The sequence below is a fragment of the Haliaeetus albicilla genome, chromosome 10, assembly GCF_947461875.1.
Source record: "Haliaeetus albicilla chromosome 10, bHalAlb1.1, whole genome shotgun sequence".
NCBI lineage: Eukaryota > Metazoa > Chordata > Aves > Accipitriformes > Accipitridae > Haliaeetus > Haliaeetus albicilla.
Genome location: NC_091492.1, coordinates 28,810,224 through 28,825,285, shown reverse-complemented (window position 1 = coordinate 28,825,285; position 15,062 = coordinate 28,810,224). Strand labels below are relative to the sequence as shown.

The window sequence follows — 15,062 nt, the reverse complement described above, 5'->3', positions numbered from 1 at the left end:
GCAGCGTGGCTCTGGTGAGCGTTGGCAGAGCGGTCCCAGCTGAGTGTGGCTCAACACCTGCCGAACCCACTGGTGGGGCAATGCATCCTGCTTTAGTAACGCTAGTAGCAGGGCAGGAAGATTACAAGTAACTAACTGTAAAATGAGAAGGCGGCTTTAATCCCTGCAAGTGGAAAGGGCAACGTTTCTTTATTAAAACTGTAAGAGAAGGGTTCTACACTGCAGGTTTTATTTCTTTTTTTAAAAAGACTCTGCTAACAAACAGGTGGCTTTTAAATGTGCTGTGTCTTGGCAAAGCAGTGCCCGGTTCAATAGCGCGGTGCAATCCTGTTTTGGGGGGGCTTCAGGTGGACCCTCGCTTGTGCCAGGGTGGGTACAGCCCACGGGCATTGCTCTTGCTGCAGAGCCCGGGGTGGCTGCTAAGAAGCGCTGGGCTTGCATCAAACCAAGGCAACTGGAGAGATGTGAATTCAGAATTTCATAGATGGAGTGTGTGAAATGGATGAACGTGCCAGCTGGGATAGCCTGGGAAGAGCTGCGGGCTCGTGGGGGACAGGCACCTAGCCATGGGTACCCGCCGACCACTTGGTGGGAGAAGGGTGGCGTGGGCAGCATGGAAACCTGGTGTGGAAGTGAGAAGTGGTGTGGAAGGCTTGCTTTGGAGTAATAAAATAGTATAATCCATAATCAGCTTGAAACACGGTGTCAGTGGCCAGGCCAGGTTTGGCAGAAGTGTGTAGGCTGGTCACCAGCTGCGTTTCTGTTCTCTGCCCGAGCCTGGCCGTAAGAAGTGCTGAATTCAGGAAAGAAAAAGCAGGCCTAGTTAATTCAGGGGAGGGGTGGGGGGTTGCCGTTCACTTAAGAGTCAGGATTTCATGCAAAATTTCTGAAATCATGTTAGAAAAATGTAATTATTTGAAATAAATATTGAAGTAAAAATTATGTTCTTTTTTAAAAGAGATGGGTTAGCTTAATTCCTCTCCTTGTCCCCTCCAAGCTTGTGAAATGGACCTTGTCTGGTTGGGGATGAACTCTGGGAATGGCTGGATTACTCGCGCAGGTGGAGGCTTTCTTGCCCGAGTCCCCTGGTACTCGGCTGCTCTCCACATCTCCCCATCCATACCTCGTTGTGAGTATCCAGTTAAGACCGAGCTGCAAACCTCAAGGGTCTTCTTTATCCCTCCTTGAAAGACATTTTGTCTTGGTAATTAGAGTTAGTGCAATTAATGGCATTTGGCAAAATTAGCTGTACAGAATTGTCCATAAAAAGATAATGGGAAAAAATTACTGCCTAGAGACTGGGAAGGAAGAGGCTTGGAGCTAGGTGCTGTCTTGCACTCACATATGTGTATTATTGACACCATCCGTCACTTTGGTGTTACCAGAAAAAGCTTTTAAAAAATATTTTTCTTTTTCCTTAACAACTAGTGATCTGGTTGTTGCAGAAATTACCTAGTATAGAAGAAGAAATCTTTAAAGAAAAAGCTGTCAGCATCTTTATTTCATAAATAATTGCTGGTTCCTTTTATCTGTTACTTAACGCTATCATTTTTTTAATTCCTGCTTTCTGTCCTTGGTTTTATTTTTCAGTGTGTAGTTAACTGCTTATTATGCTTTTCGTCAGTTCTCCTTGAACTTCTTGAGACTACTGTCACTTATTCAATGCTGCATCTGTCAATTAGTTTTGCTGTTATCTGAGAGCTACAGTTTCTGGCTAATAATTTTTCACTCTAAGGACATCAGTAAAAAGATTTCCTTTATGCTGCAGTGGAAGTGCAGAATCTGTTGATACAATGGGAGGTCGAAACAGAAACACTTCCAGTATGGAGAACATTAAGGTCTAATTGGATTTGTTTGAATTCAGGACAGTGCAAAGATTTCAAGTGGGCTGATACCTGAGGACGTGGATTGCATGGTCAGGCAAGCTGCAAATGCAAGATGAGGGAGGGGTAGTATGTTTGCATTTGCAGTTGTGCTGTAAAAGAGCTAATGGTTTAAGGCCAATCATTCAAAAAAAAAAGATAAAAATCAGGGAATAGGACTTCTTAAATGAAGAATTTGCCCACAAAATCTTTTGAATTTTTCTTGATACTTAGGACTTTTAGATCTTTTCAAGCAATACTCTTGACTGGGTGGTGGAGCTCCTGCTTCTGTTTTCCTCCACTGTAAATCTTTAGTGAAGTAATTACGAGTCGCTAAAACCCACTCTCATCACTTGGCAATCTGTTTTTGTTTCTTGGCTTCCCCAAAGATTTTTCCATAACATCTCTGTCCTCCAGGCTCTGCCAGACTCTCTTACAGTCCCCAGATCCTTCTTCACTCTTTGTCCCTAACCATCAGCCTCTAATCGATCATCCCTGGAAATAAAGCTTTCCTGCAGGCCTCCCATCTTCCCGGCATGGTGGCAACGATTCACCTCCTCCAGCCGCTTCCCAGCGCGGCTGTGGGACGCAGCCACTCTTCAGCCAGCCGACATCGAACCTGCGCAGGGGAGCAGCTCCCTGTCCAGGCAGGGCGAGGAGGGATGCGTTTTGCTGCCTGTCTGACACTACTGTCCTTTTGACAGAGAAAATGCATGAGTTGGCACCCCTTCTCCCTGTTTTCATGAGACAAGTGAAAAAAAGACCCTCATTAATCGTGAGATTGTCAATTAATTAAAAAAAACTCCATCACTCGGCTTATCCTTCCCCAGATACAGCCTGCTGAAGAAGAAGGTTGTGCTGACACCCACAAATTTTTCTCTGATGTCTGCGTTGCTAATTTTAAGAGCAGCGCTCCGGGTTGCCAAATGCTAGCCAAGCATTAGGACGTACTTAAAAACTCTGACAGAATCTGATTCTTGTCGCTCACTTGTAAAACGTCGTAGTCGGGAGGAAGTTCATCCGCTGGGCGCAGCGGGAGGGCAGCGGTACCTGGACCCCTTCGCTGGAGGCTGCTGGCCCAGCTCCCGCGCAGGACGAGCAATTGCTTTGTTCATTGCCACTGCAGAAGCAGTAACGAATTCTGCAGCTGGCTATTCACTTTCAGTTCTAGAGTATTTTTCCAGTGCTGAAGCCACCAGACAGTATTTCAGTGACGGGTGCAGGCACTGTCCCATAGTGGTTACAAATGTATTCCTGAAGGTATTCAAAATACATAGGTTCCGCTTGTAAGGTATGGATCTGTACTAACAGTCACATGGAAAACTTGTAGGATGAAATAGCCCAGTACTTATTTGCAGAGCAGTGCAATGTGTCTAGCGTTCTGAACTGTTGCTTGGAAAGCGTATGGTACATAATCCTTCTTATGGTTTGGTTAGAGCATATCTTTTAAAAACTAATACTAGAACCCTTTCTGTCAAGGGAAGTTGGTCCATGTGAAATCCTGGGGTTTTTGATGACTATGTAAGCTGCATGTGTGTATGCAGTATATCTTAATATATGTATGTAAATGCTCCCAGTCCATAGGTTCTTCAAAGGGAAGTTGAAATACCTATTTTTATTTCAACTTAACTGGTGTCAAACAGCATTTCTTAACAGGGAATGTATTTTTTTTCTTCTGAAAAGACAAAGGTGAGCAGTTGATGAAAGCTGATGCTCTTAATTTATGTGTTAAACAGACCCCAAGTGTTAGAATAATATTCTTCTTGGATGCTACTGAACCTTTTCAAGTGTATTTTTTTCCCCTCTTGCAACTTGTAAAAATGACAACAAAAAGAGATCTTAACCATTTTTCTGGCTACGAGAGAATTTCCGTGTGACCTCCTGCTGTAACAAAGACGGCCGTACCCAGGGTGAGGAGCGGGACCAGCCCCGGTGCACAGTGCCCACCCGCTGGGGCCGAGGGGATGCCCCATCTCCCACCGTCTTCTCCCCACTGCCCTGCCGTGCATCAGGGTGCTGCGGAGCTGGAAGAACCACTGTACGGTTTTGTCTACAACAGGCTTGCAGATATCTTGGGTGTCCCACTGGTGAATAATTACAACGTTGGTAACTTCATGGAGAAGAGATGTTTCATCCTGTAATTTATTTTACTGCAGTCTTTTTTAATAGTTTTTTTTTTTTAATTTTTATCTTACACTTTAAAATGCTACTGTAATAATTCTACTCATCTTCACTGGAACCTGACTAACAGCATTTCCTCAGTATTAGTTGATATGGCTGTAACTTATTATGACTATATTAACCATCTGTAAAAGTTTCTGACTTCTTGTTTTGGATGTCTCTAGTTTTTTGCATAGCGATGCAGTTTAAAAGAGAGACTTGGTGAGAAGTGGGCTGTATAATGCAGGCAGCATAAGCCTGCTATTGTTCCTTGTTCTCTGGTCTTGTGAACCTTTTCTTTCTCCGCGATAATTAAATTAAAAAGTTTGGAAAATATTAAGCAGGGCTAAAATGTTTGGCATGGCATTGTTGAAAATTTGTGTTGGTATATTTTCACACTCCTCCCACAGTTGTCTTTGTGGTGTTTTTTTTTTTTGTTGTTGTTTGTGGTTTTTTTTGGTAAAGAGCCAGTAGCTGGGACCACGCCAGGGATTTTTCTTTCACTGCATTCATTGCTGTTTGTGCCACTCTTCAATCTCTTAATTACATGACTGTAATCTCCTTTGGTTCATTGTCCAAATAAAAGTTCAGTCAATTCAGCATTATTTTGCTCGGTGCTGCTGCTTTTTCGATCATGTGTAAAATAAGAGTTAATGAATTAGGTTCAGGTCCATAAGTGGCAGGTTTTGTTCTCAAAACCGGGTTTGTGCCACGTTTACTGCTCAGGCAGTAAATGCAAGAGAAAGTGCTCTCTGGAGGTGCAGTTTGTCAGCGACTTTGGGTGGGTTTGGCTGGGTTTTGGCAGCAGTGGGGACAGTTTGTGACTTGCTCGGGGTGCCTGCTTGGAGAGAGCACTCGTGTCCCTTGCTGTGACAGGGTGACTCTTGGTTCGATGGCTGGCTGGGAACTCTGTCCTTCGTATCTGGCATGGGGATCGCAGGAGCTGCTCCGGTGCTTTGCTCCTGTCTCCTCTGCAGTAAGGGAGGACAACTTACTAAGAATATTTCCAGTAAAATAGCAACTAAGACAAGCCCTTAAAAAAAAAGAGAAAGACAAAAAGCACTCCAATTGCAGATTGCTTTTAAGGAATAGAAAACTTGGGGTTGGTTTCTTTGTTTGTTTTCAAAAAAAGCACATTTGTTTATAAAATATTTCAAGAATGATTCTTTTTGTTGAGAATAATTAGAAAGTTTGGAGAATCTCATAAGAGAATCTCTTAATTAGATTTCTGTCCTTATTTAGCAAACAAACCCCAGTTTCTATGATCTTCAGAATATCATCCTAATCAGCTAAATGAGTCAAGCAAAGTATAGGAGTTGTCTGGTCATAATCCCTTTTCTGGTATTCTGACTGTGAGCAAATAAATCCAGGGCAGCCCAGGAAAACAAGCTCTTCCAATAGGAATTTTAACTTGGAATCCAGATAGAGCTAGGGGGGCTACCAAGAAGCTGATAAGTGTTTTCATTATATAGAAATTAAAGCTTTTGTTTGCCTGATTAGCATTGCTTTGTCCACTGCGACTAATGGTTTTGCTTCTGAGTAGTTGGTGGGGTTTTTTTCCTTATTTAGGTCTTTGATAAAATTATATGATAGTAAGTTGAAAGGACATGTTCATAACTGACAGTTAAATGCTCTCCTGTACACACTACAAAGAAATTACTATGTGGCACATGAAGTGCGTTTTGCATCTTTCTTTAAAGATAGTATACTCTGGAAAACATGAGATGTCGTAGGTGGTTGTATTATTTCTTAGTTGAGCACACAGTGATGTGCTACTTTTTTTGGTAGTATAATTTTGCTGTAAGTTCAAATTACAACTACATTTTAGTTAAAGTTAAAAAAAAAGAGGTCTTTTATATATATGTATATATTGTTTTATTTTTTTTTAAGTTGAAAAGGGGTGTTTTATATCTTGATGTGCTGCCTGCCCTGTTGGGAGGGGAGTCGAGCAGGGGAGCAGGATGGAGTGGGGCCCAGGCAGCGCCAGCCCTCGGGTTAGCTGCTCTGCCTTCTCTTGTTGGCTTTGTTATTTTGGTTTACACTTTTGTGGTCTTACCTCCAAAAGTTGGGTGGGATTTCAGTAAGTATGCAGGAACTCTAAATAAGGAAAGGTATTGCCTGCTGCAAGGAACTGAAATCAGGTTCATTTACAGCTCTAAGGGGCTTGCAGGTAACCCAGACAATCAGCTGGGACAACAGATACCCATGTAAAGTACAAGGGTAGCAGGTACCAGCTCAGGTGGATTTAAAGACAGTAATTCCATGAGATGAAGCTTGTAACGATGTGTTAAAATGCTTATAATGGAAAATACTCCTCAGCAGGCTGCAGAGGTCATGCTTTAAATTACTTGTAAAGGAACTGTGAAGATCCTGATGTAATTTACTGTGCTATAAAACTTCTTGGAGGTAACATTAAACAGTATATCTAAAATTGGAATGCAGAAGAGGTTGCTTTTTATCGACAAGAAGTAGGTAAATCTATTTCAAGAAAGCAAAACGTGTGAATAGTATCTAGTTTTTACTCTGAAAAAAGAAACAAAATCTGATCCGTGAAGAGGAATGGGATATTTCGGTGTGTTATGTAAACATCTCATAAAATTCTCAGCAGGTAGAAATTGGAATATGCTTAATATACCTATGGGAGGTGAGTGAGGTTTATGATCCTTTTCTGTTCAGAATGCTGTAGAGCCACTTGATAATCAGTATTGCTAAGCCTTGGCAATTAGGGATACTTACACAGGTATGTGCAATCCACGATGTTACCCAAGTGGTTTTGTATCCCTTTTTATCATAGTAATGATACGTTTTTTTCTGATTTTTTTTTTTTTTTTTTTTACTTTCCAGGATTTTTGCTTTTTAAAGACTATTGCATGAATGAGATTGATGAAGCTGTCCCTCAACTGAAGTTTTATGAAGAGGTAAGCGGCCATTGATGGAGTTTAGGGACTGTGGGGGGGTGAGGCCGAGGAATGCTGTCCCTCTAGTTCTCAGGCAGGGGATGCTAAGAGGGAAGGAGAGGTGTGCAAGGGTACAGGTTGTTCTGAGTCATTGCAACTTTGTAGTGGAATGGTTGGTTCATAAGAGACAATATTTTATATAGTAACGATTGCATCTCAAAGGGACAATACTGTCATTTTAAACAAGTTCAAGAGACTTTTAAAAATAGCAATGTAACTAATCAAGTTGGTAATTTGGTACAGTGCTCTCATAGCATGTTTTATGAGAGTAGCATAGGTTTGTTTTTGCCCTCTTACTGGCCCTCTTACTGCCTTCTTACTTCAGATTTAGAAAATGGAATATTTGCAGGAAAAACCTACTTAGCTCAACTTCTAACAGTTGTTTTATTTGCATATACTAAAACTGTGTCTTTTTATTAAACATAAGGTAACAAAGTATTTTAAAAGCTACTGTTACAGTTTTTGTCCTTCAAGAGTTAAGTATGTTTAGTTTTAAGGCATAATGTGTTGAAAACAAAGCAATGGCAGAAAGTTACCTGAGCAGCCACTTTTAACCAAATGTTCGTTCACCGTATTCATGTGGAAAATACTGAGGGAGTGATGGAAGGGGAAAGAATACTAATAGAGATGAAAATAGATTTAGGTTTATTAATATTTTCTATCATAAGGCACACTCTTTTGACTATGGTTCATTTGAAATACTCATACAAAATGAGCTGGAATTAGGTTCATTTCAGTGTTTACTTGTTAAATACCTCTGATTCCTGAAGTTAAACCAGGTATGTTCTTGAGAAATGGGATCAGCTTTTGATCTTCACTTGTGAAGATGATGATAAATCTTAGTTCTGCTACAAAATAGAGATGAAGTTAAAGAAGTAACATTTGCCTGCTCTCAGTGGAACTACAACAGTGGATTCCTTCTTTCAAAAGGACCTGAAAGCAAAACCAGTGCTTTATTATTATTATAGCTGACGTGGGACATGGATTCATATCTATTGCCCATAGTGAAGATTTTCCTTAAAGGCAGAAGGCCTAAAATAAGCCAATTTGTCTTATAGTGTCCGAAAAAGCAAAAGCAGAAAACCGAGCGTGGTTCTCTGCTGCAGCTTGCTTGTTTGTCCCGGGCATGGCTGGCAGCTGGTGCTGTGGGACTCACAGCCAGCTCTGGCTCGGCTCCGTGTCGCCCACTGGAGAAGGCGGCATCTCTGGTCCTCCGCATCCCTCGCCTCGCTCCCTGAAGCTTTCCCTGTGCCCTCCGTCCTTCAGTGAGATGCCCAAACACTGCACCTTCAGTCCTGGGCACCTCCTGCTCTGTACACCCACCCAGACAGAGAACGATGCCCTGTTGTCTGTAGCTGATTTTGAGCAGCTGCCTGGGCTTGTAGAAAAGGAGGTGCAACTGAAGTTACCGGTCTTTGGATCACACTCTCAAATGCTTCGTGCCTTTCTCTAACATCCTTTTACCTGGAGAAGAGACAACAGAGTACAGCTGTCTGTGGCACTGCCCGAGGGATGTCAGGACAGCGGAGGCTGGTGCTAGCCTCGGGGATTTCTTGGGAGTCACTGTGGCAGGGTTGCAGAAAAGCCCTGTTGCGTGCTGCCGCTGCGCAAGAGGATCCTCTGGAGAGGGATGCGAGAGGTGGCTTTAGATCAATAACATCAGCTGTACTCCATTGTCATGGGAGAATCAACAAAGAAAGTAAAGGACATCGTGCCCAAGGCAGGCATGCATCCAGAAGGATGAGTATTTCACAAGAGCGTGGATGGAGCACACCGTGTCCTTCCACAGCACTCCTTTGTCAGCACTTCTGCAAGGACCGCTCAGGAAACTCGATGAGTCTTATTGCTCCATTCATTCCTTGTTATATTTGTGACACTCTAAATATAAAACTGTAGTTAATCCTATCATAGGTGCTGGCTTCAGTTAAAATATGCGCACGTGCTTTTAAAATGCAGCCTGTATTGCTCAGTATTAATTAGAAATGCAGCCTGAGATAACCTTTTGTCTGGGTTACTCTTAAGCTGCTGATTTAAAATTTTTCTTGCTAGGGGGCTAACAGCACAAAATAGGCTAAGCTGGTTATCAGTTTGGAGATAAATCCTTAGCCATATACAGTTCCCCCACTCAAATTAGATACTTACTGTCAATAAAGAAGAATCTTTTTCTATCGTTTCCATCTTCTTATATACCGAAGATGTCACTGTCATAAGTAATCAAAAAGGCATGCTATAACAGATTGTTTAGGAAGATATTTTTAGCTGCCTCTTTATCTCCGAAACAATTTGAAATTGTATTTTTAGGTTATTAGCAAAGTGTTGCCTAAAAGGAATTTAAATGCTTTGTCATGTACTTTTCGAAAAATCCCATTAAAGATATTTAAAGAGAGGTTCTTTGTGTTTTCTTCTGTGACATACCGGATTCAGAAGCTTTTCTTTTTTTATATATATTTGATTTACTTACTGCATTTATTACATGTAGAATAATTTGAGTACATTGCTACATTAAAAGTCGCTTGATGTAGAAGGGCTCCGTACTCCAGGGATTTCATATTACTGCAGCTTAAGTCACGATCAAGCATTTAACTGGATGAGTGATTCATCCAGATCAGTTTCAAAAAAAAAAAAAAAAAAGAAAAAAAAAGGAAAAGAACTTCTAGGTGCTTGAAAACTAATGCATTCTGATTTCAATCTTTGAAAAGATACTTTGTCAGACACTTTTCTTGAGGTGAGCTGAATTTTGCCAGGCAAGCATTGAAATACGTGATGACATAGTCCGTTATCTCTGGGTCACAAGCAATACTGCGGAAACTGCTGCTAGCAGAGATGGCTTATGTTTATAAATGGTGACACTCTTAGCTCTGCTTATCGCTGTATTTTTTTGGCTTGGTACAGTAATGTTCTATTTAATAAACATGTAAAATTAGCTTATGAGTCTGTCAAGCGTGCATGTTAAATGTGATCATAGTAGAGATGTCTCAGCACATCACCTGTGTGATGAGAGGCGTCAGGCAGCATGTTCGGGAGGGCGTTCTCCTGCTGGTGGGGGGAGCAGGCTGAGCCCCCCAGGAATACATCGCTGATGGGGACTTTTGTCACCTGCTGTCCTTTTCTCCAAACCTTTACAAAACAAAAGGACTTTGGTTAAAAAGCCCACTGTAGAGGCAGGAGGGAGAGATGCTGACCTGGTGCCAACGTGGCTGGGGGGGGCTGTTGTAAGAGACCCCTCGGCTCTGGGTGTGGAGTTAGGTGTTTTAAAAAACCAAATACTGAAGGGCAGGAGGTTGCATTCAAGTAAGGCAATATGGTATGCAACAGGCTTTCTCCTGTACTTCTAATTATTTTGTGGCATTGCATTAATTAAAAAATGTTTCTTTGGCAAAGATGTTTTGAATCATTTTAATTATAAATTGGTACCAAGGGGGAAGTAGTCACAGATGGCAAATTGTGGTGGAACTGTTGCCTTATCATAGTCAGCAAACAAGAGGACTACAGCTAGAAAAACACCGAGTTTAATTACGGTGTTCCACCTTCAAAGATATATTGGTCTGGGTTTGTCATGTGGAGACCTGCTGAAGAGCTGGGAAGTACGGCTCATCCTGTAAAAGGAGCAGCCTCTGAATGAAGAAAAAAAATTTATATTGTGGAATAGAGGCAAAACACATGTTTTTAAAACCTTTACTTTTAAAAGTCCTCAAGAATGTACGTTCTGTTAGCCCCGGTGGTGCTCTTGCTGTGAAAGCATGGCTGGCAGGAACAGTGGAGCCCTGCTTTTTGTCCCTGGGGTCCCAGCCAGTGTGTTCTCCTGTCTCAGAAGGAGATGCTCTGGTACATCGTTTGTGCAGGGTTTATTCTGTAGGCTGAAAGTACAGACAGTCCTGATATGGCCTGTTCCTTCTCAAGCAGGCACCGAGTGAAATGCAGCTGGGTCTTATTCTGCTTTGGTTTTCTTGCGGCAGTGTAGGGGTCCGGAGCAAGTCAGCACACTGACATTTATTTAGATTCTGGGACCTCACAGGCTGATGCTGGAAACGTGCAGGCAGTCAGAGCTGAGTCTTCTCCCTAAAGAACTTGTATGGGTATTTTACATTCTGTTGTTCCTGGAAGAACTCTTTCTCTAAATACACTCCAAAGGACCCTTGGACTTGGTGAGGGTTTTTTTTTTTTCTGGAACTGATTTTCTGGTTTTGTTCTGTAAATAAACCGTATGGGATTGCTGTTGCTTCACCTGGAACACGCTGACCTCCTATATCACATCTGAAGAAATTTGATATATTTTGTGAAACTGTCTCTCTAGCCACCTTTAGGATTCAAATTCAACATTTAGCTGAACCGTGTGAACATTTTGAAATGTGCTTTACATTCTTGCTTGGACATCTGTACTTAATGTGCTGTAATCACCCTGGCGCAGAAGGCTTGGGCGCTGTGCTGGCAGCCGAGGGCTGGCACTCGGTGATGCTTCTGCTGCCTGTATAATATTACAACTCTTCTGCTAGCCCCGGGAGCTTGGAAAAGGGCACGTGTCGGTGTGCTGTGGATAGTCCAGAGCATCGAGTGAAATAATCTAAGAAGAGGTCAATGCTCTCTTGAGTGTTAGAGGAGCGAGGTCAGTGCTCTCCATCTGTGAGCTGAGCAGAGGGGAAGAAAACCTTCAGAAACGTCGCTGTGCACGTTTGCTCATCTCGCTCTCTTTGCATGGTCCTGTCCTCTCACGCAGTTAGCTTCTGCCTGCCCCTGCACAGGTTCATGCTCTGGCAAATGGTAGCTGGAAAACATGCTGCTTCAGCTCAGTCCTTTTCAGACTTTAGGAAACGAAGCTTTGTAGCAATTTTAAGGAAATCGGTTTCCTTGCATCAAAATTCTAAGACGAGGGAAATCTAAGGTCAGCTGTAACTGTGGTCTTGCAGGTGTTTTTTCTTTAAGTCTTAATGAAGAAAATAACAATGTAAAATAAAACTTCAGCCAAAGTCTTGTTTTTACCACGAGTGAAAAATCTTTAGGAATGTGCTCATCTAATGGATCCTTCTCTCTTGCATTGCAGATAAAAGAATACGAGAAACTAGATTCTGAGGACGAGCGTCTGACCCGAAGTCGGCAGATTTATGACACGTACATAATGAAGGAGCTCCTGTCCTGTTCACATGTGTGTGTCATCCAAATTCTATGCTGCTCTTTACCTTAACTTGAGTAGCTTGACAGCACTGATAATTCAAAATAACTGCTATTTCATTCAGAGAGCAATTAAGACTATTGCTGAAGGAATTGTTACTACAAATACTTGTAGTGCTGTGGATTTCCATTTGAAGTCCATGGGAGTGGGTTTGGCTGAATTCAGCATGAGTGCAGTTTATGTGCATATATACATGCACACGTATACCTACATTAACCAGCCCCCCCCCAACCCAGCAACAACCCTGCCCCCAAAAACTCAAAGAAATGTGAGCTGCCAGGGGCTCTGTGGGACAATTTGGATGTTGAACTTCGGCGTCTCTGAAAGCTCAGAGTAAAGATTGAGATTTTTTCTAAAACTGATCACACAAGGATTTTTTTATTATTATTATTTGTTTGGTTGTAAAGCAGTCTTTCACACCGTACTAGAGACAATACACTTTTCAGCTGCAGCATGTTAAGTTAAAGGCGTGAAGTTTTGGCCCATTGATCTGTATTTAACAGTTTCATTTGCTCTTATTTTAAAGAAGAATTTGCAGTGTGTCTTACCCTAGTGGTGTGGTTCTTTGGATGAAGGGTTTAAGCAATTTTCTGTTAAGCATGCATTATTGGCTCTGTAGTGGTAAGAAGTCCATGTCTGCTTCTCTGGAGCTGTCCCTGTATGTGGGATTTTTCATGAATTTGTTAAAGGAGCATCATCTAGCCCTTTTGTCTTCACTTTTCTCCTCCTCATCTTCCCCTCTCCTGCCTTCTTGCTTCAGAATAATTGTTTTACTGTATCATTCTGGATGTTTCACAGTAATACACTTTAGGGGAAGCCATATTGCATTCATTCTGAGGTATGTGTATTTTTCATATGGTTAAATGAACAACAGTGCTGTAGACCTTAAATGAAACTTCTTATATTTCCAACTGTTTGAAATCTTTTTTTTTTTTTTTTTCAAAAGCCTTTCTCAAAACAAGCTGTAGATCATGTACAAACACATTTAGCCAAGAAACAAGTACCAGCCAGCCTTTTTCAGGTGAGGTTAAGACAGTCTGAATGTTCAAGTTTTCTTCACTTATTTGACAGTAAGTGACTTTGTACATATTATTTAAGGATACAGAATAAAATGTTACTGGTACATATTCTCCACTGTAATAGTGATACTAGAATGCTCTTCTAAGTCAAATAACAATTACAAATTAGTATTCTTATTTAAAATATTTTAAAGCATATTTATGAAAGCAAACTATAGCATGGTGTATGAACAGAATAGTTTTTAAATTTATGTAATTTTAAGCCATGAAATTGTTTAGAGTCAATCACTGTACATCAGGAAGATACACATCCTGTCAGGATAAACCAGATTGCATAGTGGGGAAATTGCCTTGATGTTTCAGTAATGTGAAATCTTCAAAAACATTTTTCCTTTTTCTTTAATTTTAACATATATTAATGCCTAGTTGTTGATGGCGTGGAATTAAATTGTACCATCTCACGTGTTTTTGTGTCTCTCCACAAGACAAAATCCAATTAAAAGTTACCTATCCAAACAGGAGTTTCTGCACCATTAAAATGTGCTTTTTTTAAACCTTCTAAAATTCTGAATTATTAAAAGAAAGTATAGGATTTGCCTGTCCTTCATTTGAATATAAAAATAAATGGTATCCTGGCTCATTTGCACAATGGTACATCTTTTGTGTTGTTATTTACTTTAGAAAATAAAGAGATGAGAAGTGAAATATTTATTGTATTGTTACAGCTCTAATATACGTTGATACAAGACAAGAAATTCAGATCTATGCTAACTTTTATAGCTAGGTGCATTAAACCAGTCTGGTTTTGCACATAATGAACCTCATCAATCATGGGAGTGTTTGTAAGCTTAAATTTCTTTGATGTAAATCTTATGTATTTTTATATATTGCAAAAATGTGAAGATTGCCCCTGCTTGATTTTTCCTACTGCTCAGCGAACTGTTTTTGCAATTAGGTGAACTGACAAACTGATAACCACATTGCTTGAGTTATATCTCACCGCTGATTGGCTTGGGATTTGAGACCGCTGCATGCCATCACACATCAAGAGAAAGTATTTCTCTAGAAAAAGTCACTGGTGAATTGAAGGTGCTGTTTTCTTACTAAGGACAGAGAGGAGAAAAGCACCAAAAAGATGAAGCGTGGCAGCAGCTCTGGGAAGTACAGGCTCCACAGGAGTGACCATTTATTCTGTTTAAATATATTTGAGAAAAGAACTGTACTGCGATTGTTTTGCCAAACTTGCTGTCCATAGCCAGGTGCTTTACACAGGTTTTGTACAGCCTCCCCAAGGGAAACATTTTAAGTTTTTCTAGCTTATGAAAATATTTTATGTTTGTCTTCAGGGCACCTGCTCAGATTCTGAAACCTAAATGAAGCTTAAATGTTTCATTGAGCCTTCTTCAAGGAAAACACAGTAAATGCTGTTATTATATAGGGCCAGCGTGAGTTATATGTAATCAGTAGTATTGCATAATCAGTTTATTGTATGCTTAAATACTAATTGTGTTTCTTAACCCTTTTTAGCCATATATAGAAGAAATTTGTGATAGTCTCCGAGGGAAAATATTTCAAAAATTTATGGAAAGGTATGAACGTGACATATTATCTGAACTTTCTACCTAATGTAGCAGGAAGCCAGGTCTCTTAAGTATTGCTGTAAAATAAGGCTGAAAATATTTAGTAAGATTCACTTAATTAATAGTGTATTATCAGCAAGCTTCTGCAAATGACTAGCTTTGTTGTATATCATGATTAACGTCAGGATGTATGAGTGGAAGAGTTGTAAAGATGATGGATTTTTCTGTTGCTCCGTGTAGCAGTAGTAACAGATTGCAGTTTGATCTTAAAAGTTTAAAAATGCAGAACTATGTTCTTGTGGGATGTTCTCATGAGT

The 15,062-nt window shown here is 40.8% G+C and overlaps 1 protein-coding gene across 2 annotated transcripts in view; it reads left to right on the top strand.

Moving 5' to 3' along the window:
• GRK3 (G protein-coupled receptor kinase 3) overlaps positions 1-15,062 on the top strand; it is a 79,073-nt gene that overhangs the window by 31,879 nt on the left and 32,132 nt on the right. For both annotated transcript variants that reach the window (XM_069794532.1, XM_069794533.1), the window contains exons 3-6: positions 6,867-6,940; positions 12,018-12,119; positions 13,093-13,167; positions 14,693-14,754. In XM_069794532.1, coding sequence (XP_069650633.1) covers positions 6,867-6,940; positions 12,018-12,119; positions 13,093-13,167; positions 14,693-14,754 — 313 coding nt within the window. The remainder of the gene's footprint in view (positions 1-6,866; positions 6,941-12,017; positions 12,120-13,092; positions 13,168-14,692; positions 14,755-15,062) is intronic.